Source organism: Calypte anna, chromosome 2 (genome assembly GCF_003957555.1).
Source record: "Calypte anna isolate BGI_N300 chromosome 2, bCalAnn1_v1.p, whole genome shotgun sequence".
In the NCBI taxonomy this organism is placed as follows: Eukaryota; Metazoa; Chordata; class Aves; order Apodiformes; family Trochilidae; genus Calypte; species Calypte anna.
Window position 1 is genome coordinate 89,249,389 of NC_044245.1, and position 24,046 is coordinate 89,273,434.

The 24,046-nt window shown below is 37.4% G+C and overlaps 1 protein-coding gene across 1 annotated transcript in view; it reads left to right on the top strand.

Annotated features, from left to right (window-relative positions):
• Window positions 1–24,046, top strand: part of GABBR2 (gamma-aminobutyric acid type B receptor subunit 2) — a 470,545-nt gene that overhangs the window by 299,481 nt on the left and 147,018 nt on the right. The window contains exons 11-13 of the mRNA XM_030445229.1: window positions 1,886–2,036; window positions 2,538–2,670; window positions 16,506–16,613. Of these exons, the coding sequence (XP_030301089.1) occupies window positions 1,886–2,036; window positions 2,538–2,670; window positions 16,506–16,613 (392 nt within the window). The remainder of the gene's footprint in view (window positions 1–1,885; window positions 2,037–2,537; window positions 2,671–16,505; window positions 16,614–24,046) is intronic.

Genomic DNA, 24,046 nt, shown 5'->3' on the forward strand with positions numbered 1-24,046 from the left:
ATTGCTTTGTTCATCTTCCAGGCAGCATAGAAAAAAATCCTAGTAGCTTCAAGTATTTGAAAGGAAGAGTAGTAAATATAGCCCTTTTAAAACCATTGTGTAAAATTGCAATCAAGAGAAAAATAATTCATTTTATTAGAAGCAAGAGAATTGGATGGCTGTTGCAAATATAAGAAAATACATTTTATAAAATCACTGTTGTTCATATTAGTGAATACAATTAATCAGTATACTCTGTCTCTTTGAGATACAGCATGATGAGTTTTTTCTTTAATATTTGTCCATATAAGCAGGCATGTGCTTTGTTTTGTTTTTGACTTGTCCATTGCCTAATTTTTTTAAGTGTAGAGCACAGTAAACACATGCTCTGAGGAAAAACTCAGGTGTAGTGAAATGAGGCAACCAGGTGCCACGAATTGCCAGGGAGTGGGCATGAGCTTGTGTCAAGCCCACCTGTGCCTGATTAGGGTTGGCCCCCTGATCCTGCTCATGCGCAGTGGGGGCCCACCCTAATCAGGCACAGGTGGGCTTGACACAAGCTCATGCTCACTCCCTGGCAATTAGTGGCACCTGGTTGCCTCATTTCACTACACTCAGGTATTTTTCTCCAGTATGAAATCATCAGATCCCTTGACTGGTGCTTTGTTGTGATCACCTGAACGGAAATTTTTTTGCGTAAATGTTGAGCATAAAGACCAAAAAATATCAAGTTTCCATTGTCCGAATTATTTCAGATTAACCGGTAAGGATAAAACTATTTTATTGTGTAAAGCCTTGACTTCTAGCTGCAGAAGCAGAAGAGTGGACATGAAATTTAGCTATGGCAGCTCCTAGTCAGTCACAGCTCTGTGATCCCTGGGTCCATAAGCTCTGCTTGTGCAGTCATTTTGGGAAATGAAGCTTCTCGGCCCCATGCAGTTCTTCTCACAGCCCCATGGAGAGCATATGTGAAAGGACAGGCTGAGGCAATGTAGAGCAGACAAATCCCTTTCTGAAAGAAGATAGTGATGAAAAGGCCTTTTCCCAATCCCTGCAAGAGGGAAAAATGTAGCAAGCAGGCAAAAGGGAGTGTGGGAAGTAGGGAATGCAGACATTAACTGCAGTTGTTGGAAAGAAATTCTGCTCATTAAACCAAGAAATCTTTAATTAGTGGAAGCTGACTGTTGATCACACACATAGCTGTAAACATAATTTCAAAGTGCACACATTCAAGTCCACATCTGCAGGGATTTGCAAAGTGGGTCTGTCCCTGTAAAACCTTTGCCATCCATTTTTCCATATTGTTCCATTCTGTGGATTCCTATGGTAGCACTAATAAACTTGCACACCCACCACTCCTCCCAGGGGCTTCCCCTACCCTGCCCACAGCCCAGGGCCCCGAAGCAGCCTTCTTGGGCCACCAGTCCTTGCCCAAACGATGCCACACCACGGCTTTGGTAAGGTACCTTCACAGGCCATTTGAATCTGCCTGGGTGGTAATGACAGTCTCCTGAGAAACCATGCCTTCTCTTTTCTATTCATTGCTCTGTCGATTTTTAAAAAAAGCATAACCTCCTGGTAAAGTTCATAGTCACAGTATGTATTTTACTGTTTATTTACCCTTTAAAATGAGGATCTTTAGCATACATTTTATGGGGTTCAGCAGTAGGGTTTTGTTGTGTTTTTTCTTCCAAAGATTATGTTTACGTGCTCCAGAAATATAAATCTCCTTATCAATCAGTGTCATTAACATATGTTCATAAAATTCAATTATTTTATCAGCTACTGGTCAAACTAATTTGCTCAACCTATTAAATCCAGGTATAGTGATGAGGAAAGTTCCATATTTTCTTACAAAAACTCAACATCTGGCTGAGCTTTAGCCTTTCTTTTCTTATTATTCTAGGACTTGAGCCTCCGAAGGACAAAACAATTATACAAGAGGAGCTACGCAAGATCTCCCTGCCTCTCTACAGCATTCTTTCAGCCCTCACCATCCTAGGAATGATAATGGCCAGCGCTTTCCTATTCTTTAACATAAAAAACAGAAATCAAAAGTAAGGCATTTATGCTATTTCTAGCACTATTTGTTTCATATTTAAATGCCATGTTTGTAGAGTCTGTCATCTATATGTCTACAAGTGTGGACAATGTTAAAACTGTGGAAAAGTATTTTAGAACTCTTTAATTCAAATCATGATGTACTGAAACAGATTGTCTGTCTTATAAAACAAGTAATTTTATACTGTCTGGAAAGTGGTGGGGTGGTTTGGTTTTTGGGTTGGTTTTTTTGTTTGTTTTGTTTTAATTTATGTTTGACTGCCTGCTCTTAACATTAGCCCTAGCTAATTAATCCATTGGTAAAATCTTTTTACTAAAGATTCAAAAATTAGAAACAATGCCAGACTTTATAAAAAAACAAAACAGCAAGTACTGTGCATACAGTTTCACAGAACTCTGTAAGAATTGTTATCTGTTTGCTGGGTTACAAAAAGCTCTTCTTTATTGCTCTAATAACCTAGTAGTAATCTAATGCACTATTGCCATTTTGTCCATAGACTAATAAAGATGTCCAGTCCCTACATGAACAACCTTATTATCCTTGGAGGGATGCTTTCTTACGCATCTATTTTTCTTTTTGGTCTTGATGGATCCTTTGTCTCTGAAAAGACATTTGAGACACTCTGCACAGTAAGTAATTTCATATATTCTACTTGAAAATAGTCTTGCAGGAAGCTCTGTGAGAAATGCAAACAGAAAAGTTCAGTAGTTGGATGTCTCATTCCATTTAATCACTGATTCTGCTAGTTCTTTCTTGGGATATTTTCTGGGACCAAATTCTGTAACATATGCAAAGCTACTTTATTATTAATGAAAGCTTCAGGTACATTGGGATTTGGCCTCAGACTAGAAGAGGAGACTTACTTTTTCATTTTGAAACTGCTTCTCTAAAGATTATTTATTAAATGCTGTGTTTGTGGCATGACAGCTAGTAATATCTGTGAAGCTGCTTTATTTTCTTTATAGGTTCCTTATTATTTTATACTGCATAATTACTGCTTGTCCAGGTCTATTTACTCAGTCTTTTTGGCTGAATTTCCAAAGACTTTCACTACTACTTCCAGGCTATAAACCCGCACAAGCCTGGATCCATGTAGAATCGAAACAAGCAATTCTGAAACCAAATTAAATATCTTCTCCTAGAAGCTTGTAATCTCTTAGTTGCTCACTATAATAAGGATGTTTCTGTGATTTGGATTTCCTGCATGAACTGGCAGGGGGTTTGGTGTCAGTTAATTTCTTGCCAGTGTTGGAAGCTGACTGCACGCTGCAACTAGGCACCACTTCTGACTATGGTACATTCTCAGCTCCAGTGTCAGAAGAATTTGTGCATCTAATACCTAGATCATTATATGGTAGCTGGGCTTCCATGCAAAATTTTGAATATTGCTTGTCATGAATTATCTCAGAGAAATAGTGTTTTGACAACAAATTGGAAGGCTTTAAAATGTGAGGAGCAAAGACTCAAATACTTTGAGTCAATACTCAAATCTCATCCCTAGAGATATTCAAAGTGAGACTTGATGAGGCTCTGAGCAACCTGATCTATTTGAGGGTGTCCCTGCTTACTGCAGGGGGTTGGACTAGATGATCTTTAGGTGTACCTTGCATCCCAAATTATTCTATGATTCTATTCCTATGAAAATAGGAAGTGGGAAAAGCCAGGATCCATTTGGTATCCAGAAATTATGTCCTTTTTTTGCGCACCAGCTTCTAATGGAGCAGAAGTGTAATCAGGAGAACAGCTGTTGATTTCAAAACCCATTCTTATCTCACCCTCTGTTGCAGAAGAATCTAGTGGTGGGAGGTATAAATTTGACATCCTGATGTTTGTTCAGCCTTGAGGGGCTTGTATTCTGAGTGCCTGACTTCACTGCCAGGCTGCATGTCATTGTATGGCTGGGCTACAACCCTCCTTCTTGAAGCAGCCAAGCATTGCTGAACAGCAGAGGAGAAAGTGGGAACCAGAGGTACTTATAACCATCGAGCTGCTCTAGGGAACAAGTTTCCATCCAGACTTAGCTGTATAAAGCTAAATTTAAGTCCTCCTTTAAATGTGGCACAGCTCAGTCTTAACTGTGAAAAATGAACAAACATCCCAAATCTTGTGCCTCTCAGATAGAACATTTCAGCTGTTTTTCTCTAATTTGCTTCTCAAAATGTAACCACAACTCTTGGATTATAAATGTAATAAAATTTAGACGAGAGCTGCTTTGTTCTGCCCTACCTTACCTATCTCATCTCTTTTTTCCAATTTGTATCTGCCACATTACGTTAGGTCTCTTTGTCCGTCTGCCATAGTAGGTAAGATTTGGATAGGCACTTGAGTAAAATAACTGCTTTACTTAACTGATCAGTGTAAGAAAGGAATCGGGGAGAATAGTGTGCACTTAAAGACAAACTTTGATTAAGAAGTATTGCCACAATCCTTTCGCAAAGTTTGTCACTGTTTTATCCAATAACTGGGTGACGGATGCCCTCTGTTATTCCCCAGCTACCTTCCCATGGGAAGATAGAAAGGGGGAATAAAGGAGAGAGATTTAAAGGCTGGGAGAAAACTAGGATAAGTTTAATGAAGTAGTAATAATAATGGTGATGGTAAATTACAAAAATGTGTAAATATGGAACCAACACTCCCCAGCTGGTAAATATTTCCTGAGCTGAAAAGTCCCAAGATGAACTCAACAGCAAATGGGGGTGCCTGAGCCCAGGGTCCCGGTCCCAGTCTGCAGCAGCTGTGGAAGCAGCCAAACTGGTCCTACTTGGGGAGGCAGGAGAAGGTGAACCGTCTCAGTGAGCAGTGTTCTCCTCTGGCAAAAATAACAAATAACAGGATGTAGGAGCACCAACAAAGGGATCATAGACAAAGACCTCACGCAGACAGAGAAGCCAGCAGAGGCTTCTCTGAGAAGCCAGCAGAGGGATCTCTGAGAAGCTGCTTTATACTGAGCACCATGGCCAAGAGCACCGTGACTGCTCCTTCCTCTCCTCCCCACAGGCACAGCTGTTCCCACAGTCCTGCCACATCCACAAACTATAGGGATTTTTTACCCTGGTTCTCTCAAGCAAGGACAAACATCATTAAATTTTATATTAACAGAGCAGTGTCTGTAAAAATTCTCCCTAGTCTTGGCTTTCCAGGTTTTCAGTCCAGTACAGAAGCATTTCTAATTGTGCTTTCTTGTACATGGCTATCGATTTATCTCATGAATCCCAGCTATGTCAGTGACTAGTATTACACTCCTAGATGCAAGAAACTCTTCAGAAAAAATCCACCAGGAAAATTTTTTCTAAGCCTCTGCTTGTTGAAACATTTCTTATAAAATTTCTTCCTTAATCTTTCTTTTTTTTTTTTTTTTTTTAATTTAATATCTTACGTGTTTAAAGCCAGGTTAGATGAAGCCTTGTGCAACCTGGTTTAGTGCGAGGTGTCCCTGCCCATCTAGGGGGGGTTGGATCTTGATGATCTTTAAGGAAATTTCCAACCCAAACCATTCTATGATTATATGATACAAATCTGTGATTCTCTTAAAAATAATTTTTATATGGCTACCATTGACTGTGGGAACTCACTTTCCTGTTTTCTAGAGAAGACTGAATTAATGCTGGAGAATTCATAAATATGGGACACAAACCCACTTTTCTGTTCAATAACTCTTCTGATTCTCCTCCTTTCTCACCCTATGGGCAATATGCTTAGTGGTTTCATAAGGACTACTTATATATACTGTTTTTTACAGGATCAGGCCAGTACAAATCTCTCTTGGTCTTCTGTTTCCCTGGAAATGCATAATTTTGATTACCCGTTCTAGCCAGATTAGAGATTACTTTAAAATTCCCATTTTGTGTAAGATTGTAACTTAGTTTTTTCAAATAACCAGCTATAATGGACAGCAATCATAAAAAGCCACTGAGCCAAAAACATGTGGCTACAACTATAACAACCACATCTCAGGCACACAGATGAGCCATGTCAGTAAAGGGAGAGACATTTTTAGTAGGGAAGTAAAATTTTTAATTGATCTTTTATAAGCATATGCAAAAGTATAAAGCTGGCATTATTGTAATCCCATCTCTAAGCCAAGTAATCACTCTCTTTGTGTCCATATTTCAAAAGCATTTAGATCTCACCAGAGTAACAGTATAAACACAATAGCAAGTTTATTTAATTACATACGTTATATATGGTCACAGTTTAATTTTCTGAAAATTTTGGCAATGCCTCTAGAAAGTCCTTAAATGCTCCTGAATCTACCCACAAAATCCAGGAAAAGCTGTTTCCAAATTGTAGGTATTGCCTTCCAAACTGACTGTGTCTGCTTCCTCTGTAGCTTATAGCACTTTTCAGAGGCTTAAGTGCTTTGTAATCTCTGGTCTTCCGAACTTCTACAACCTATATACACACATGGCATGTGTTTTGCTTTCCAAGGACACCACAACATGATACAAAACTACACCAGTAACACCTGAGCATTTCAGAGGATTTGTTTGATAAGTTGTACAGTTCCTTTCCACTGCAAGGCACTGGCTGTAGGAGGATGTGGTATATATGGGGTTATATATAGGTTGGTGGATTTTATATATATATGGTTATATATAGAGGCTGGTGAAGGGACTCGAGCACAGACCCTATGAGGTGAGGCTGAGGGAGCTGGGGCTGTTCAGCCTGAAGAAGAGGAGGCTCAGGGGAGACCTCATCACTCTCTACAACTCCCTGAAAGGAGGGTGTAGCCAGGGGGGGGTTGGTCTCTTCTCCCAAGCAGCCATTAGTGAGACAAGAGGGCATGGTCTCAAGTTGTGCCAGGGGAGATTTAGGTTGGATATTAGGAAAAAATTCTTTACAGGGAGGGTGATCAGGCATTGGAATGGGCTGCCCAGGGAGGTGGTGGATTCTCCATCCCTGGAGGTTTTTAAGAAGAGTCTGATGTGGCACTCAGTGCCATGGTCTGGTAACCACAGTGGCAGTGGATTAAGGGTTGGATTTGATGATCTCAGAGGTCCTTTCCAGCCCAGATGATTCTGTGATTCTATGATATATAAGCCAATATGCTGAAACACAGAACCAAGCATTAGGTACATTTTGAGTCAGCAACGCACTTCAAACATATGGTCAAATAATTTCCTTAATAGGGGGATTATATAAGTCTTTACAATTATATAGTGTTGACTGTATGATAGAGTGAGTAACTGGTTCCCAAACTATTTCATTTTTGTCTTGATATGCCTATTTTTTAATGGAAAAGTAATCAAGTATATTTAGATGCAAAACAGTGTTCTTACAGTAAGAATTTATAATACCAATTGTAGTGCTATTGAGTAATAAGTAATTTGTCAGAATTAGAGATTAGGTATCATACTGTAAAATTCTAGCTACATGGAATCAAACCTATCCAGAACAGTGAATTCTGGGAAAGTGGTCAGTGTATTTTAGAACTGTTAGATTATGTCTAATGTCTAATAGCAACTTCATTGCCTGTACAGAAAAAGGAAAAGCTATGTTAACATTTCATTAAATGGATCTGTATGCTGAAGTAGGAAGTACTTCAGATCTGAGGGGGATAGTGATCTATCTTTGTTTTTAATCTCAGAATTGCCATGGTATCGTAGAAAAAAGAGAAGTTAGAAGTAAGGGTGTGAAACATGATGTGATGCCAACTGGAAAAATGCAAGCAAGTGGAAAAATAATTGAAAGCATTCATTATATGGAAAAGAGAGACTCGAAATTAGCAGTGCCAGTGACATATCCTATGAATAGAGTTTTAGCTGACATACGAAATAGAGATCCTTAAAATAGACTAGATCATTAGATATGATCATAACGTTTAGACTTCTGTAATATGTTCTACTGAGATTTTCATACATTAGAATTAAGACGAGTAATGTCTTTACAAGATAGAACTATGGAATGAAAGGCTACTTAGGGCCTGAAGGAGGAGCACTGTCTCTTTTCTGTTATGAATCTCCCTCCAGTAGGTAAATAAAACACTGTTCATGTTCTCTGGATATAACTGATTAGATTTGAGCTGAGAAGTGTTGGTCAAAGGTTGGACTGGGTTATCTTGATGGTCTCTTCCAACCAAAGATATTCTGTGATTCTGTGAAAAGATTGGTTTAAGTACTCCAGGTTGCAGTAAAATTCCTGTAGTCTCCACCCACAAGGTTTGTTGTACTAAGTAGCAGCAGACTGAACAGCTCTGCCTCTCCTCAGTCCAGGTAGTCCTGGTGTGTAGTAGCATTTTCGCCTGCAGTGTGCATTGCACTGGGTGATGGAGTAATAGGAAAAGGGCAAATGATCTGTTTGGAATAGTTCAATACAGGATTCAATCTGCTATAGGAGAGTTCTGTTCTGGAGATACCAATTGTGTCTCAGTCTCCTTTACACTCTGGAGCTCTGCAAAGGTGGTATATCAAAGATAAGAGGACCTAAGTCTTGTGATTTGCAGTCACTAAAATTAAGCATGCTTTATCTTGTTTATCTTATTAACTAGTGTAGGTCATATTTTTTTGCCAGCGCCAGGGAGATACTCTATGATTCGTGGTGATCTTACTGACTCCCATCAATGTTTTTCCTTAAATAAAGAGTCCATGAAGATTTTTGCACAGCAGTGCCCTCATCCATTGAAGGTTTTGCTCAGGCTTTCTGATTTTCGTCAGTTGCTCTCAGCATGATGCAGGCATTTGGAAACAGACTTTTTACACAAAGAAGGAACCAAACAGTGGCATGGGGTGGAAGGAGAGAAAGTGAGAGACAGAAGAGTAGAGATATCATTGATAAAGTCCAACTACCTACTGCAGTGTGTGTGACTGTCCGGTGTTGGTGTTTGTCTCAGGCATCCTGAGAACATGCACATTTATGCCAACAGTAGATGTTATAGACCTTATCTTCTCAAAGGTGTTCTTTAAAATGTAGCTATTCACTTTTAAATGTATCGAGATCTTCAGAAGCCCTCAGAGATTTTTGGCTAGTATTATCAATTATGGTGATGAAAACTTTCAATCTGTCTTGTAGCAATTTTGAAAGGTTTTGTTCTTATTTTACTAGTTTTTCATAGTCCCATGTATGCCCCACTGAGAGAACAGCTAGGCAAGGTAGAACTCCATGGTACACATTTCAGCTTTTCTTGATAACCCCTAAGACTGTCAGGAGAAGAATTGCAGGGTGGCATAAGAGTGTAGAGAAATCCTGAAAACTACATCAACCAGAGAAACTGCAATGAGGGGCAGAGAGGAAAAGCCTGGTGTGAGACGTTATGGGTGTATTCCTAGGAATGGGGACAGACTGCAATATGAGAGGGTTGCTGGCCAATTTGGTAAAAATTGAAAGTTGTGGAGCTGGCTGAGAGGACATATGGAAGCAGGGACTTGCCTTTTACAGTAAAGCAGGGACGGGATGCATGAACCTTCCATTTGTTCAAATCAGCTCTGTCTTCCCTTGTCACTTTGAGTTTTCTCTGTTTAACTGATTTTGAAAGAACGATGAATAGGAAAATGTCCAGACAGAGCCATCTCAAAGCTGTGGTTTTCTTGGTTTACTATGGGCAAGAGCCATTTGGACTACTGTGCTACTAAAGAGCATCTAGCCTTGATATTTGATTAGTAGTTGATGATGGGCATCTTATTCATACCCTTTACACTCTTCAAGCATTGCCACAAGTTTAAGGTGTGCGTGTGTCCACATGTGTGTCCCCAACCCTCCTCTGGAATTTGCCTAATTCTTTTCCTCAAATAGTTTTATTTTGACCAGGAATTAAAAAGCAATGGGCAGACACTCAACTCATACTGAACTGCAAAAGGATTTGGACCTCTAATCCATTTCTTTGTCTCTGGAAGTCACAGCCTTAGTTTGTATTTTTAGTCTGGCCTTTTTAATTTTGCTTGTATTCTTTAGTCTATTTCCTACTTAATTGTTTAGCTGTTAATTTTAATCTCCTTTTTCTGCATAATCACTTCCATAATTGTCCTCACTGTCGTTCAGTCTGAGACTGATCTCACTCCTATTTAATTCAAAGGCAATTCACTTACTGAGTTTAACATGAGCCTGATCAGCTTCTATTTTAGCAAATGACATTTTCTTGGGAAAAAAAAACAACAAACAAACAAACCAACAAAAAAACCCTCACAAAAGTAGAGACAAAAGTTATAAGGCTGAATAGATCCTTGATACACAATTACTTTGTATGCTGAAGCAAATACTGCACAACCTTGCCAGAGATTTATTGAGGTAATATTTTTAGAACATCTTGCCTCTCCTTCTCTAGGACAGCAACCAGATTTTAAAGCCCCCTTGTAGAATCAGGAGCAATTGTAATATCTTTTACACTACCCATGGATTAGTTCTGAGAAATGATCTGAAATATATTGAGAAATCACTGCAGGAGATCTCACAGCATGTGAAGAACCACTGTACTTAATTTATGTGAAAACAACAGGATTCAATTCTGTAATGTTTTTGCCACTTACATTTTACAAAAACTGTGCTGGTGCCACACAAGCTCTAAAGAGTGAGTTAAAAGTCATAAAAACGTGTCGTGGTTTATATCCAGCCAGCAGCTAAGCCCCATGTAGCCACTCAGTCACTCCCCCCTGGTGGTAGGGGGTAGAGAATTGGAATGTAAAAGAAAAGTCGTGGTCTGAGATAAAGACAGAGTAACAGGTAAAGCAAAAGCTGTGCACGTAAACAAAGCAAACCCAGGAATTCATTCACTGCTTCCTATGGGCAGGCAGGTGTTCAGCCACCCCTGGACTCCATCAGGTGTTAAGAGTTACTTGAGAAGATGAGCATCATCATCACTCATAATGTCCCTCCTCCTTCCCTTTAGCTGAGTATGGTGTCATATGGGCTGGGATATCCCTTTGGTCCCTTGGGGTCAGCTGTCCCACCTGTGTCCCCTACCAACTTCTTGTGCACCCCCAGCTATCTCGCTGGTGGGGGTGTAAGCACCCTGTGTGCTGTGTAAGTGCTGCTCAGCAACAGCTACAACATCCCTCTGTTACCAACACTGTTTTCAGCACAGATCCAAAGCATAGCCCCATACCAGCTACTGTGAAGACAATTAACTCTGTTCTGGCCCAAACCAGCACAATGTGTCAGAAATTGTTTGATATAAATGAGAAAAGTATAATTCAAATGGATGAACTCATTCTTGGGGGCCTGCCTGTGTTCACGCTGGGGATTTTGCCATGATTAATAGAAGCAGGATCAAGCTCCAGTGAAAAGTTGTTGAGATGACACACATTTTGTTCATCATAATTATCCTTTATGTCCCCACTTTGCCAAGAAAAATAGAAGCGCTTGATTTTCAGCTCATGAGTAGGCCACAGAAATCAATAAAATTGTCTACTTAAAGATAATTGTTCTCTCCAGGTCTAAATCCACAGCATGCTTTATTCCCATGTTTGTCACTTTTATGTGCCTAAGCCTAATATTAAAATGCCACCGAGCTGCTCAGTACTGATGTTCAGCTGCAGCCTAACCCTGTGGGCACTGCAGCTTCCAACAGGTGCATATGAAAAGCTGACTAATTATGTATATTCCCATAACTAATCAGTCTGGGTCTCAGACTAAGCTGGAGTGTCTGGAATGTCAAGTTCTATGAAAGTTTTAAAAGTTTTTATTTAAAATAAACCATTAAATTTAAGGTCTTGACATGATAAAAATAGTGCTTTCAAGAATCTTAAATCTGAGTGATTCCTCTGCTGGAACATATTGTTTAGCTAGCTGAAGAAGAAATTGTTAAAAAACCAAACTGGTTCACTAGTCCATTCAAATAATTGTTATTAAAACAAAAGCAAAGTGCTATGTTTGTAGTTTTTCATGCACCACTTGAAAATTCTTTGTGCTGATATTTATTTTGCTTTATTCTTCATTCTGAGTCTTTAATCCAATCTTGTTTGCTTGATACTGGCAAACTGGATTAGTATAGTAAAGTTTAAACTGCAGCACAAAAAAAAAAGACAATGTAGTTGTGCAATATGTAGGAGGTTGTTTTTCTTCTTTCAGCTTAAGAGAGGAGTAAAGCACATCACGTTGTTGATCAACTGCATTTGAAATGTTTGTTTCTGAGATCAATACTTTCCCAGGAATTACTTGTTGGTTCTTGACTGTGTGGTAATCTGACTGCATATGCAGTGGTGGCCAAATATGCAGAAATACGGAAAAATAATGGAAAAGGGAAAATTTTTACTTTCATCAATTCAGTCTATTTTCCAAATAATCTTATTTTATAATTTTACATGGAAATGTATAAATTAAATTATTTTTAATATGTTAAAATAATATTTTGGTTTATCTGAAAGTTAAGAGTACCTAAAATAGTGCTCATGTTTGTAAGCTTCATCCTTAAACAGGGAGAAACTTTTACTTCTTTATTCAGGATGCTTCTGATGCTTTCACCACTCTGCTAATTTCCCATTGCTAATTCATTGCTCACAGTTAGATGTCTTCTTTTATTGATAACAAGTTCTAACATCAAATAATTTTATAGGTCTGTTACACAGATAAATTAACTGTAATCACTGTTCACATAACAAGATTATGGGAAAGGTGCAGATATCAAATACCAGCATTTAAGATGTAGGCTAGCCAGCAAAAGTTCAAGGTTGAGAGGAAATATTAAAATGGAAGTAACTTTATATAATGCTGTTAAGCTATCAGTGCTTCTTATGTGACTGGAAAACCTATAAAAAGTACAAATTCCTGTCATGAGTGCATACGTAGTGTTTTCAAAAATAGACTCTAAACCAAAATGGTCTAGGAAGTATAAAGATAAGAGAACTTGGAAACTGCATTTTAGCATCTGCGTAGACATACTTGATTATTGATACCATACAATATTATCTCCTTTGACGCATGCAAGTTGCCTCTCAGTGATAGAAAACAAACAAACAAATGTAGGAGGGAATTAAATTAGTCAAAACATTTTATTTAAAAAAAAAAAAATCATCAAGACATAAGCAGAAAATTGAAGGTATGTCCTAAAACCTAGGGAAGGCATGAAGAATTTGTAATGACTTAACCTTTTAAGAAAAAGATAACCAGTAACTATTTTACAAATGATCCTTCTATAGGAGCAAGTTTCCCATCTCCTACAGAGCTGCACTTCCTCTTGTTAGGTGGGTCCCGGTGGCAGGCTGATCTTCCTCTGCCTCTTCTGTCAAAATCCATCGTTATAAACTTTCAGCATGAGAGAATTCCTAATTGATTGTATATCAGCATGGTCATGCTCCCCAATTATTGGTGTTATTTTTTATAATGTTCTTTAAAATGACGGAGATTTGGAGGTATTAGACAATCAAGAAGATAAATGGGCAGATAGATGAATTTCAGAGGCTTTTGCTGTTTTCTGAATTTGTCACTTTGCTGGCTGCATGAATGAATTATAGCAGTAAAATTCAAGGTAATTTTCTTCAAAATTATTATTTTTTTTTCATCTGAAACTTACCATCCTACTAATGATCTCATTTTGACAGAATGTCCTGATACATTTAAGCTAGAATGTTTCCAGTATAGCCAACAGTTTTATGATTCTAATTTGCATAATCCAGATCAGGAGTACATAAAACTTTTTGAACCAAACATGCTAGAAATAATATTTTTCTGAATATTGAATTTGAAACATATTGTGAGCATAATTGAATTTATTACAGTTCCCAAGAGGCAATTACTGTTTCAGTGAGAACAAAACAGTCTTATTAGAGACATGAAAATACCATATATCTGTTTGCCAAATATATCACTGAACTGTACACAAAAGAGCTGAATCCTTATTAATAGCATCAAAAAGACTGAATGCTAAGAATGGTTATCACAGCTCAGTTGATGTGAAGTTAAAAAAAAGATGTAACTGGTTGATATGACCATGTTGATACGAAACAGTATTGAAATCACTCAGTGTTGATCTAAATGTAGTTTTACTCACGTTATTAGCATAACGTATGATAGTAAGTAATGAGCAAAGACTTGGAAAAAATTTAAAGTTAAAAATGTTACTTTGCTGCCCTAAATATCTGTTCCAGTTTCTTTCAGTTATGAATTTCTTTTTCAATATTTCATTCAAGAAAATCACAAAATGGCATAACTTATTTGGCTTGAGTCTAATCTCAGTCAGCTCGCTGATTTTGTTAACAGCAAGGCTTACCAGTAGTCCGTACATTTAGGGTCAATATCAGCAGCACAGTAGATAAAGTATTTTTGCTGCTAGTAAAATGTTAATATATTCATATCAATGTATGTATCTAAAGAGTCTTTCATACCTAATGGCAATGTTTTCTAATACACACACACTGGGTCAGACCAGACACCAGCTGCTCACAGGACACAGAGGTTACAGGCACATCCTTTTTTCTGGGGTACAGGTTCCCCAATAGACACCCACCCTGTACCAGCTGTGGGCTCTGCTTCTGTGTGTGTCTCTGCAACCTGGCACTGCCCACGCCAGTGAGGAAGCATCCTCTGGGTTTACATTTGAACACTTGGGTTTCTGTCCCATGATGTGCAGTGTTATCAATTTGGGGCATGTGCCCTCTCAGGCTGCTTTGGGTGTCCATGTGCACACCCCCTTCTTTGCTAAAACCCAAGGTGCTTGTTCTGTATATTCTTTTCTCTCATTAATTCACCATTATTTGCCATACACATTTTACATGTTTATTTGTCTTATGGGACTATTGTCATTATAAGTTTCTACTTGCTTTATTGACGATTTTTTGAGTAATTAATCTTTTTTTTCTTTCTTTTCTGCCTTAATACTCAGTCACTAATTACTAAAAATAAGAATTTCTATTAGAAAGTTTTGGGACAAAAAATCATGCTTTGAATACAAAAATCAAAATTCTGAAAATGTTTGGAAAGAAGAAAAGTAGATAACATGTATTTTGAAGTGGAACATTTAGATTGTGCCTAACGTACCTAGATTCCAAGTTTTGTGTCTTACTACAGAACTTAGTTTGTCATCAATATGTATATCCTGAAAATCCCAAACTCTGTAGAAGTTAGATGCTGGCTTCCAGTGCAAAAAGTTCTCTTTAGGTCATCTAAACCTTTTTTTTTCCAAAATGCTTTTTTCGGATGTCCTGGTTTCCGTAAATCATATTGTGTTTATATCAAAAAACAGCTCTACTGGCCAAGGATGCATGGTCCACACAGTCAAAGGAAGGCTTGTTTTCCTCTTTTTTTGCCTTTCTTGCCTTAGCCATTATCTCCTCCCCAGTTTTTCCATCTGTAATGCACAGTCCATTTTATTTTCACTACTCTGTTTGTTTTTGTGCAGTCTCCCTTTTTGACAGGCAGCTCAGGTGGAGGAGTCCCCAGAGGGAGGAAGAGTTTGTTCCTCCTCCTTGTGATTTCTCAGGCTCTCAGGTTCATCTGCAGGGCTTCCAGCTCCCTGCAGTGCCTCTTGTATGGTCTTCTACCTGCTATGCTGTGTAGACTCCAATCCCTCTTTGGGGAAGAGAATAGTCTGCTCAGAGCAGAAAAACTTTCAAACAGCCAGACCTCAAAAGCAATGAAAAGGAAAATTCCCAAGGAATTAGAAGGGGCTGTGCGGAGTTTGCTGCAACTTAGAAAGTCACAGGCTTAGCTGAAATCAAGTCTGAAAGTGAGAACCTACCTACAAAGGTGCTATGGGCAGGTCAGGAGTTGCACAAAAATAGCTTTAATAACTTCTTTTCTGTCCTGCTTGGTCAAATTGAGTTCTTTCTATTACAAAGTAAGTTATTCTAGTTTTTTCTCTAAAGACTTCATGTGGTTTTTAGTTTAAAAATCTTCTGGGTTTTTTTTGAGGAAGCTTACTGTAAGGAAGAGGTCTAGATAGGTCCATGTCAAAGCTGTGGCCAGCTCAGGGTCACATGTTTTCATTATTGTGTGTTCGCTCACCATCTCCTTTCTTTTAGACCCATATTGCAAGTATAAACTTTGATTTAGCTCTTAGCCTCTGCCTACCAAGGCTGTGTTCCTGTCTTGCCCTGTATTTCTTATGTAATTTTATTGTCATTTGTTCTTATCTTTCCAGAATGCTCATTAAGTGATGTATACCTCACATAGTACAATTTCCTCTGATGTAGTGTGAATAATATCTCTACTTCTCTGTTAATTTCTGTCCCAAATTTCACTGTTTATAATAGATCCATGGGTAGTTTTTATAGTCTCAGTCCCTTGTTTTTCCCCACTAGTTCCTTCCTCTGTCTGAACAGAACAGAATAAAAATGAAAAAAATGCAGGATAACAGTCGTAGGTTTATGTATGCAGGAGATTGTTATTTCAGCATCCAGATTTTTTATAATTGGAGAGGGACTGGAGGGAGCAGAAAAATGCAAGAAAGCAATGAATGAGACAGGTCTGAAATTTTTGTGAAGTTCTTTGAGTATTTTTTTCTCAAGGTCTTGAGAAAAAAGTTGGCTGAAATTGATATCCACATTGTCTACTGAAAATTAAATGTCTTTTTCTTTTCTATATATATATAATTTTTTAGGTGCGAACATGGATTCTTACAGTGGGATACACAACTGCATTTGGAGCAATGTTTGCAAAAACGTGGAGAGTTCATGCAATTTTCAAAAATGTGAAAATGAAGAAGAAGGTGAGAAACAGTAAACTCTTTTCTTGTTGCTCTGTTAATTGTCAACCTGTTTGGCCACCTTTCCTAGATAACCATACTAGAGCTGATTCTGTTTGTGCTCAAAATCCTTAATGATTTTATATTGGGGCTTTCCTGGTCTCATTTTTATTCCCTAAGAGCTGGAGTTGAGCAGCAGACCTTTAGTATTTTTAATGAAACAGTGGAGGTGGCTGTAAACTTTTAAAGTTAATTCAACTCCTCATTATTATCTAGTATCTTGTCTCAGCATCCAGAAGTCTTCTGGTTGATTCACAGTTGTTATGAAATATTCTTTGGATCCGACTGTTTGGGATGCAGGCATTACACAAGTTTCTGATGCATTGATGGGAAGAGGCAAGAGAGAGTCCTGCTTATACAGCTTTCTAGTTCTAATTTTGGTGGAAATTGGATAAACTTAGCCTAGGAGTGATCAAAACTGAATCGCATTGGTCATCTCTGGAATTTTTGGTACGGAACATTTTTTGTAAACAATTGAGCTCAGCTTGGGACTACAATGGTTCATGTTTGTAATGTTTATTTCATATTTTTCCTGTGGAAATAGTTTTCACACATGAAGTGCTTTTAATCAGATGTTTGTATTTAAAAATGGTAAAACTGAATTTATTTTGATGGAAAAAAATGAAAGAAATGTGCATGAAAGGGAGAAAATATAATATTATAAGGTGAGAAGTAGTGCTAAATGCATTTCCTGTATGCAGCTGAATAGGTTTATTCCAATAAGTAGTGAAGAGTTATTTACACACAAAATAAGTAGAACAATATTTCAAAACCTCATCAGATTCCTCTCTTTCCCTCTGTGAGTGTTCATGGAAGAGATGTATTTTTTAAAATTTTTTTGTTATAATTATGTTGTTGACTCTACAGTTGCAACATGTGGGAAGTTGCTGTCACCATGAGACACACCTCTTCCTAAAGAAGTTTGGGCTTCAGATAGAGAGAGAGAGAGAATTAACTCAGTTTCTGAGAGGATTTATGTCCTAGGAACTGGGACCAGTACACTGTCACCTTCAAGTCACAGCCACCCAGACCTGCCCTCTCCTATTTGGTCATTTCAGGATTGCTTAAGTATTTATGAATTAAATCCCAAATTCATTAAATCTGAAAAAAAATGATGAAGATTAAATTATAGTTATCTTAAAATCAGGTAAAATTATTATAAATTTCTGTACCAAAATGGAATATTCTGGACAGAGGGAAGTGGGGATCACCCTTGCTGCACCTGTGCAAAGAGTCCACTTTATGCTACCAGGGTCCAGTATATATTTTTCAAGGATCTTCCTGTATTAAATTCTTTTCACACAAAGCTGAGCCAATATTTAACGTTCTTGAAAAATGAGATTTTTAAATTGCAACAATGTTTTCAGCTATATTGATACAATTTTTTGTAAATTAATGAAGTTACAAAAGAATGCCAGTGTAACACATAAAAGCATTTACCTAATAACCTTTGTTATGCTGAGAATTTTATCATTTCTACAATACATACTATTCCAAATATGAATGAACAGTGGACTGTCACTAAGAATTTGCTTTATTATTTTTAGAAAAAAAGTCTTAGAGCTTCCAGTCTTAGAGCTTAATATTCAATATTAAATTTAATTTCCAGTTAACTAAACATATTCTTCAAATTCTATATAGTGCATATTCTTCGACAGGCCCAACAACAGCTGCAAATTGCAATTGTTATTCACAGCTGAATGATAAAGTGGCTGAAGATCAGTTAAAAAGACACTGACCAATATAAGGGAGATAAACCTGGGGACGTCTGGATGCTGACCAATGAGATGCTTAACTCTGAGTGATGCTGTAAACATCAAGGCAATTAGGGCACCTTATTCAATATTCTGGAATTAAGTAAATGGTGCATCTTGTTATGTAAACTTTAAAGAATGTCTTTTCCACAGAATGATCTTGGTTTGCTTTATTTGGGTATCTCATTCCAGAACACAAGCATGAATCATAAAAGACAACAGCTTTCGTAATGCAAAACAAATAAGCTACCCATGATAAATGTTTACTAGTCATACATTTTCTCTCTTTGATTTGCTAGGATAGACAAAACTGTTTTTAAGAGCTCATTGAAAAACATTGCACTCTTTACTTATGTCTTACAAGAAGGACATTTCCAATTTCAGTAGCTGTAGTTTACAGACAAAGCATTTTGTATCTGTGGAAGCATAAACAATGGAAATTTTCACAGACAATATCTGAACTGACAGATAAACAAAGGTGGTGCTGCATGAAAAAACACATTAATGGTTTTTGAGTTAGCTGTGCCGTGACAGAGCAGACTGGTGATTCAATATGAAGTTGAAAAATTCCAAAAGTTTTGTGGATCCTACTCATCTTCGGTCGCTTCACTTTCCTCCTGCACATGACAGTAAAATTTGACATTTAGGTCAAATTGCCTGTTTTCCTGGGTATTTTCCTCAGGAAAATTTTCCAAGCAGTGGAAAAGATTGGTTTGTTCATTTAATAGAAGTGGATATTAAGTAAGAGAGAGAAGAATATAATGAGTGACTCAGATCTTCAGGTCTTCATTAGGTAGGGGAAATTTGCTTCCAGACTTTTACTGAACCCCATGGCTTTGTGGAGAGAGGAGAAAATGTATAGAATTGTGAGAAAATGTATTGAATTTTAGCTAATAATACACCATAACTCCACTTTGGTGCAGTGGAGAGTGGAACTAAATTATGTTTAATTCCTTGAATTAGGCAAAGATTTTTGTTAACTTCTGTTTATAAAGCTGCTCACTTCTACCGGTTTCACCCATTTATGCATCTAGTTCTTTTTTACTGGAAAAAAAAAAACCAACAGTAAAATTCAGAATGCACTCCTTCTGCTACCAGGCTGACAAATTTTGCACAATTCCCAGAGCTCTGTTACTATCTTTGATTTTGCTAGGGCTCAAAAGAAACAAATTAAAAATGCATTTATTTTAGCTGGATCTGAAATAAAGGGGTGCAAGAAAATCTATTTTTGTCAAATGGAAATTACAAAATCAGTAGGGGTAAATAAACTGAGTTTTAGTTTTAAAGAGCTTAGAGATAATGGAAAGTAGAAGAGAATTAGTATTAAAAATAACTGTAGCACATATAATTGAGGTACAATTCTGGTTATGATACATCTCCTTTCTGTTGATTTGGGCAGCAAAATATCTTCTGCTTAGTAAGAGATGGGGACTGCTTTTTTGTTTCCCTCACTAGCAGAAGAAGACAGGCAGTGGATAAGATGAGAGAGGAGAATGTAAGTGTCAGGAGAGGATGTGGTGTCATGGGGAAGCTTTAGTGAGCTGAACTGCTTGAAGACCAGCCCTTGTGGTAAAATTTGGAAGGTTGTAAAGCTGTCTTTTTTTCATGGGACCAGAATTGTGTTAGTTTTTAGGGGACATTAGAGCAGTCCTGCATAATGACTATGCCTGACAACTCCAGTATGCCAAATAAAGACCACTCACTTTTGACAAATACCAGAATAGTAACAAATTCAAAGCAGTGGCTTTTAAAGCCTCCATAAACTTTATATATTCTGCTCCTACAAAGACACTTATGTGACCATTTTTAAATGAATATAATAAAGCAGGATGATCTGAATCACAACGTTACTTTTTGCAGTTTATATTTAAAAGTAGAATAATTCCTGGTTGAGGTTGCTGTGATGGCCTTGTCTTACCTGTAACATAATGCAATCTAGCTCTGTCTATTCCTACTTAATCCTTTAACAGTGCCATTGGTGGAGGATGGTTTATGTTTAATTTTCACTGAAAATATTGTCAATGTATTCAGTTATTACTATCACTGTAGATTTCTAGTAGCATGTCTTTACATTGACAGTGCTATTGCACAAGGTAAATACAGAATATAATTGCAAAAGGTGTATAACAGCAACTTTTCTTAAGACTTCTGTTGCTATCATTTTGCCAACGTTGTTTTACATACTGGTAATACTTCATAAGCTTTTCTCTCTTCTTAAATTTACTGTGTGACTGTAGAGTTCTTCCCATAAGAAGGCTCAAAGAGCTAACCAAGTATTAATAAAAGATACTGGTGTTATCCCAGGGTTAAAGCAACCAACCACAACAGAGTCAAATGCCTTACTAGCCCTACTTGCCTTAGCTATGCCTGTCAGGGTGCAGTCTGGCAAACTCCTTTTCTTACATTGAGCTAAGTCCTTTAAAGATTTCTGGAGAGAGCTGTGGACTTAATGCATTACAAAGCCAGATGGCTTTGGACTAGTATGGGGAAGGGATGCTGGCACTGCAAGAGAACCATGGGGCCAAGAGGTAGGAGGAGGGAAGATGATAAGAATGAGTAATCAGGTTAGCTGCTGAAGACTTCAGAGAGAACAGGAGGCACTCAGGATAAAAAAAAATAGGGAAAAACTTGGGTTTATAGACTGGGAGAGGAATTAAGGAGGGAGACTAATTTTATATAAGAATTCCCAGAGAGTTGAAATAAGATTGAGAGCTGTCAAAGTGTTGAATGGTCCAGGGATGGCTGTAAGAAGTGGCCAAGAAAGCTGAGTATGGTAGAACACACAGCCTGAGTGTGTGTTTCTGCTGTGGTACCGGCTGCAGGAAAGCTGCAATCACAGTGTCCTTGGGGAAAAGAAAAAGAGAGAAAAAAGCAGCTGGAGGCCTCATGCTTAGAAGCTTGTGTGCTGCTGCCTCCTCCGCATCTCTTGTCTGTGTTTATTGCTATCCCCGTCCCTCATTTGTAAACCACTGTGAGAAATTTTACAGGGTGAGTGTAGTTTCTAGGCATAAGATTTTGTTTTGAAGGTTTTTCAAGTCACCCATACAATTTAGAATTCATTACAATCTGTAATCTCACAAAAGTCTTAAAAAGGATTTTTAAAATATTATCTTAAACTTTTAAAGATGGACAAAGCAAAGATTTCAGATGCTATTGACAGAAGATATAGGTCAGGACCTCACAGACCTCATCTTACTTGCTTAAATGCCTTTGTAGATGAAGTTCTTTCTGTATTACCATAAATGTAGATCATATTACCTAATCATTTCTTTCTATAGCAGATGATTAAAAATATTTTTCCAGGTCAGTTTTCAGCCTGAAAGTAAAAAGATTTTTTTATTATTTTTTCTTTATTTTCAATCTAGCTAGAGCTTTTTGTGTATATAGCAAAAAAATATATGCTGTATTTCACCTAGGATAGCTGTGTAGTTGACTAGGTACATATGAGAGATCATAAGTCTGAAAAGGAGACATGTCAGGATCAAAAATTTTATTTGGGTAACCATACCAACGGTACAACAATCCATTAGGGGCCATCTGCTGAAAATGAACCAGCATATGGATACTTAAAAAAAAATGTTCAGCATTATTGTTCTGTCTTTGAGGGTAACATAGAAGACAACAGCTTGGAATTTGCTTATGTTTGGTTTTTTATTTCTCATTATGAATGTTTGCCATGAGGGCAATTAATCCATGATATTACAGTGCAGTGTAAATTATTCAGGTATAGCTTCATAGGTTATTGATATATAGATATGGTAATTCCGAGAGCACTATAGGTGGAAACCCAATTTTTTTATTACTTTTTTTCCCCAAAAAGCTATAACTATAAATTTTAAGTCCAAAACTTTGAAAATAGTGTAATCCTAGAATCGATATGTAGATGTAGAATAAGCATCCTCTTTTTCATAAGAGCTGATAAGCCAAGATGCCAGCCAGGGAACAATAGGAATCACATTTCTAAAATTTACACTCATATAAATATGGGCCAGGGAGTTAAATCTCAAGCTCCTGTCATAGAAAGAAGTTGAGCTAATGAACTGTACATCTCAGAGCAAAATCTGCTTTTGAAGTAATTTATGTATGGAAATTTCTGCATGGTACAGTTTGATAAGGCTAAACCTCAGTAGCAATGGAAACAATGAAGACTCTGTGGGAAATGTAGCTGCTTATAAATGGTGCCACAGCCATAATTTCTGTGTATTACGAGACTAATGGATGACAGAGAAATAGAAAACATGTCGCTATACAGTATGAGGCAATTTAATCCTGAATAGCTTGAAATTGGATTGTAAATGTAATCAAGTGCATTGATGTCCCCAGCTATTTGGTAACGATATTGTGTGCTTTCCCACAGAATTGTTCATTACAGAAAATATTAAAGTGTAGATATTTTAATGTTATCTCAAACAAAATCAGAACATTTCTCCCAGACCATTCAAATCCTCTGCACACTTTTTTTTACTAAAGATTTGGATCCCTCTTAGTGCTACAGATGAAAATTCACATCCTGGGTAGAATTGCTTCCACACATTTATGGCTCATGCAGTCTGGGCTCAGCAGATACATTTCTCTCAGAGGTGGATTTGACCTGCTTTATTGATGGGATATGCACCCCAAGGCAGCATATCTATCTTTACTCAGAGTGCAGAAGTTAATGCAATTCTGAGCTCTGTTTCTAAGGATGCTCTCCAAAACATAGTAATGCAAGAGTAGTTGGTTCTAATGCTGTTAAGTCTGATTTCTTTAGTGGTTTGGTCTTAAAGACTAGAATGGTTTTCAGTTTTGCCCTTTCAGGAGAGTTTTGTGAAATTAGCCATGTTGCATTACTCTGTTTGCTCCCCAAGTCTGAATGGACAATATTAGTAAAACAAACATCTCTCCAATTCTCCAATGCATTGTGGCCATGACTGAGGCTCAGGCTTTCAAAGAGAAGGAACTTTGTAATTTCTTTAAACTATCAGTGAATCCCTCCCCTTCTTGAACCTCTGTAAAATTTCTATCTTCTCCTCCCTAGGGAGCATCCCCCCCTACATGTTCTTTTACATGAAGTGGAAAACGGGAAAGGTGTTTTCAGAAATGGATAGCTTCTTCTGGTAGCAAGGCATAGAGTCTACACATCCACATTTGCAATGCAATTATTGAGAGGGTGAGTGTGCCCAAAGACATTCTAAAATTATTCTGAGCATTAATCAGCAAAGAAAAAACATTCTAGAAACTTGTGCTTTAGCAGCATAGTGACTGTAGCTATATAACTCTCAAACCCAAAACTTTTGGTCATATCCAGTTGTCTGTTATTATCGGTAGTACCACTCCATTATCCTACAGAGTGGCAAAAATCAAGTTCTCAGACTTCAGATGTCACAGTAGAACCTCAAATAAAATAAAATAAAATGGATATACTCACCCTTCATCAAATTAATCGAAGTACCTCTAAGAGAATGAAATATCTTAAGCTTAGCTGTTACAATTGACTTAATGATCAAAAAAACTTGCTTCTTAAAAATATGCTTTTTTAAATGTTAGCATATACTCATTAAAACTAATCTAATTGCAACATGAAAAGTGTTCCCAGTACTAATCGTAGAACCTATACTAGGAAATAGTCATAATAGCTTTTAAAAGAAACATTGTGGAGTTATT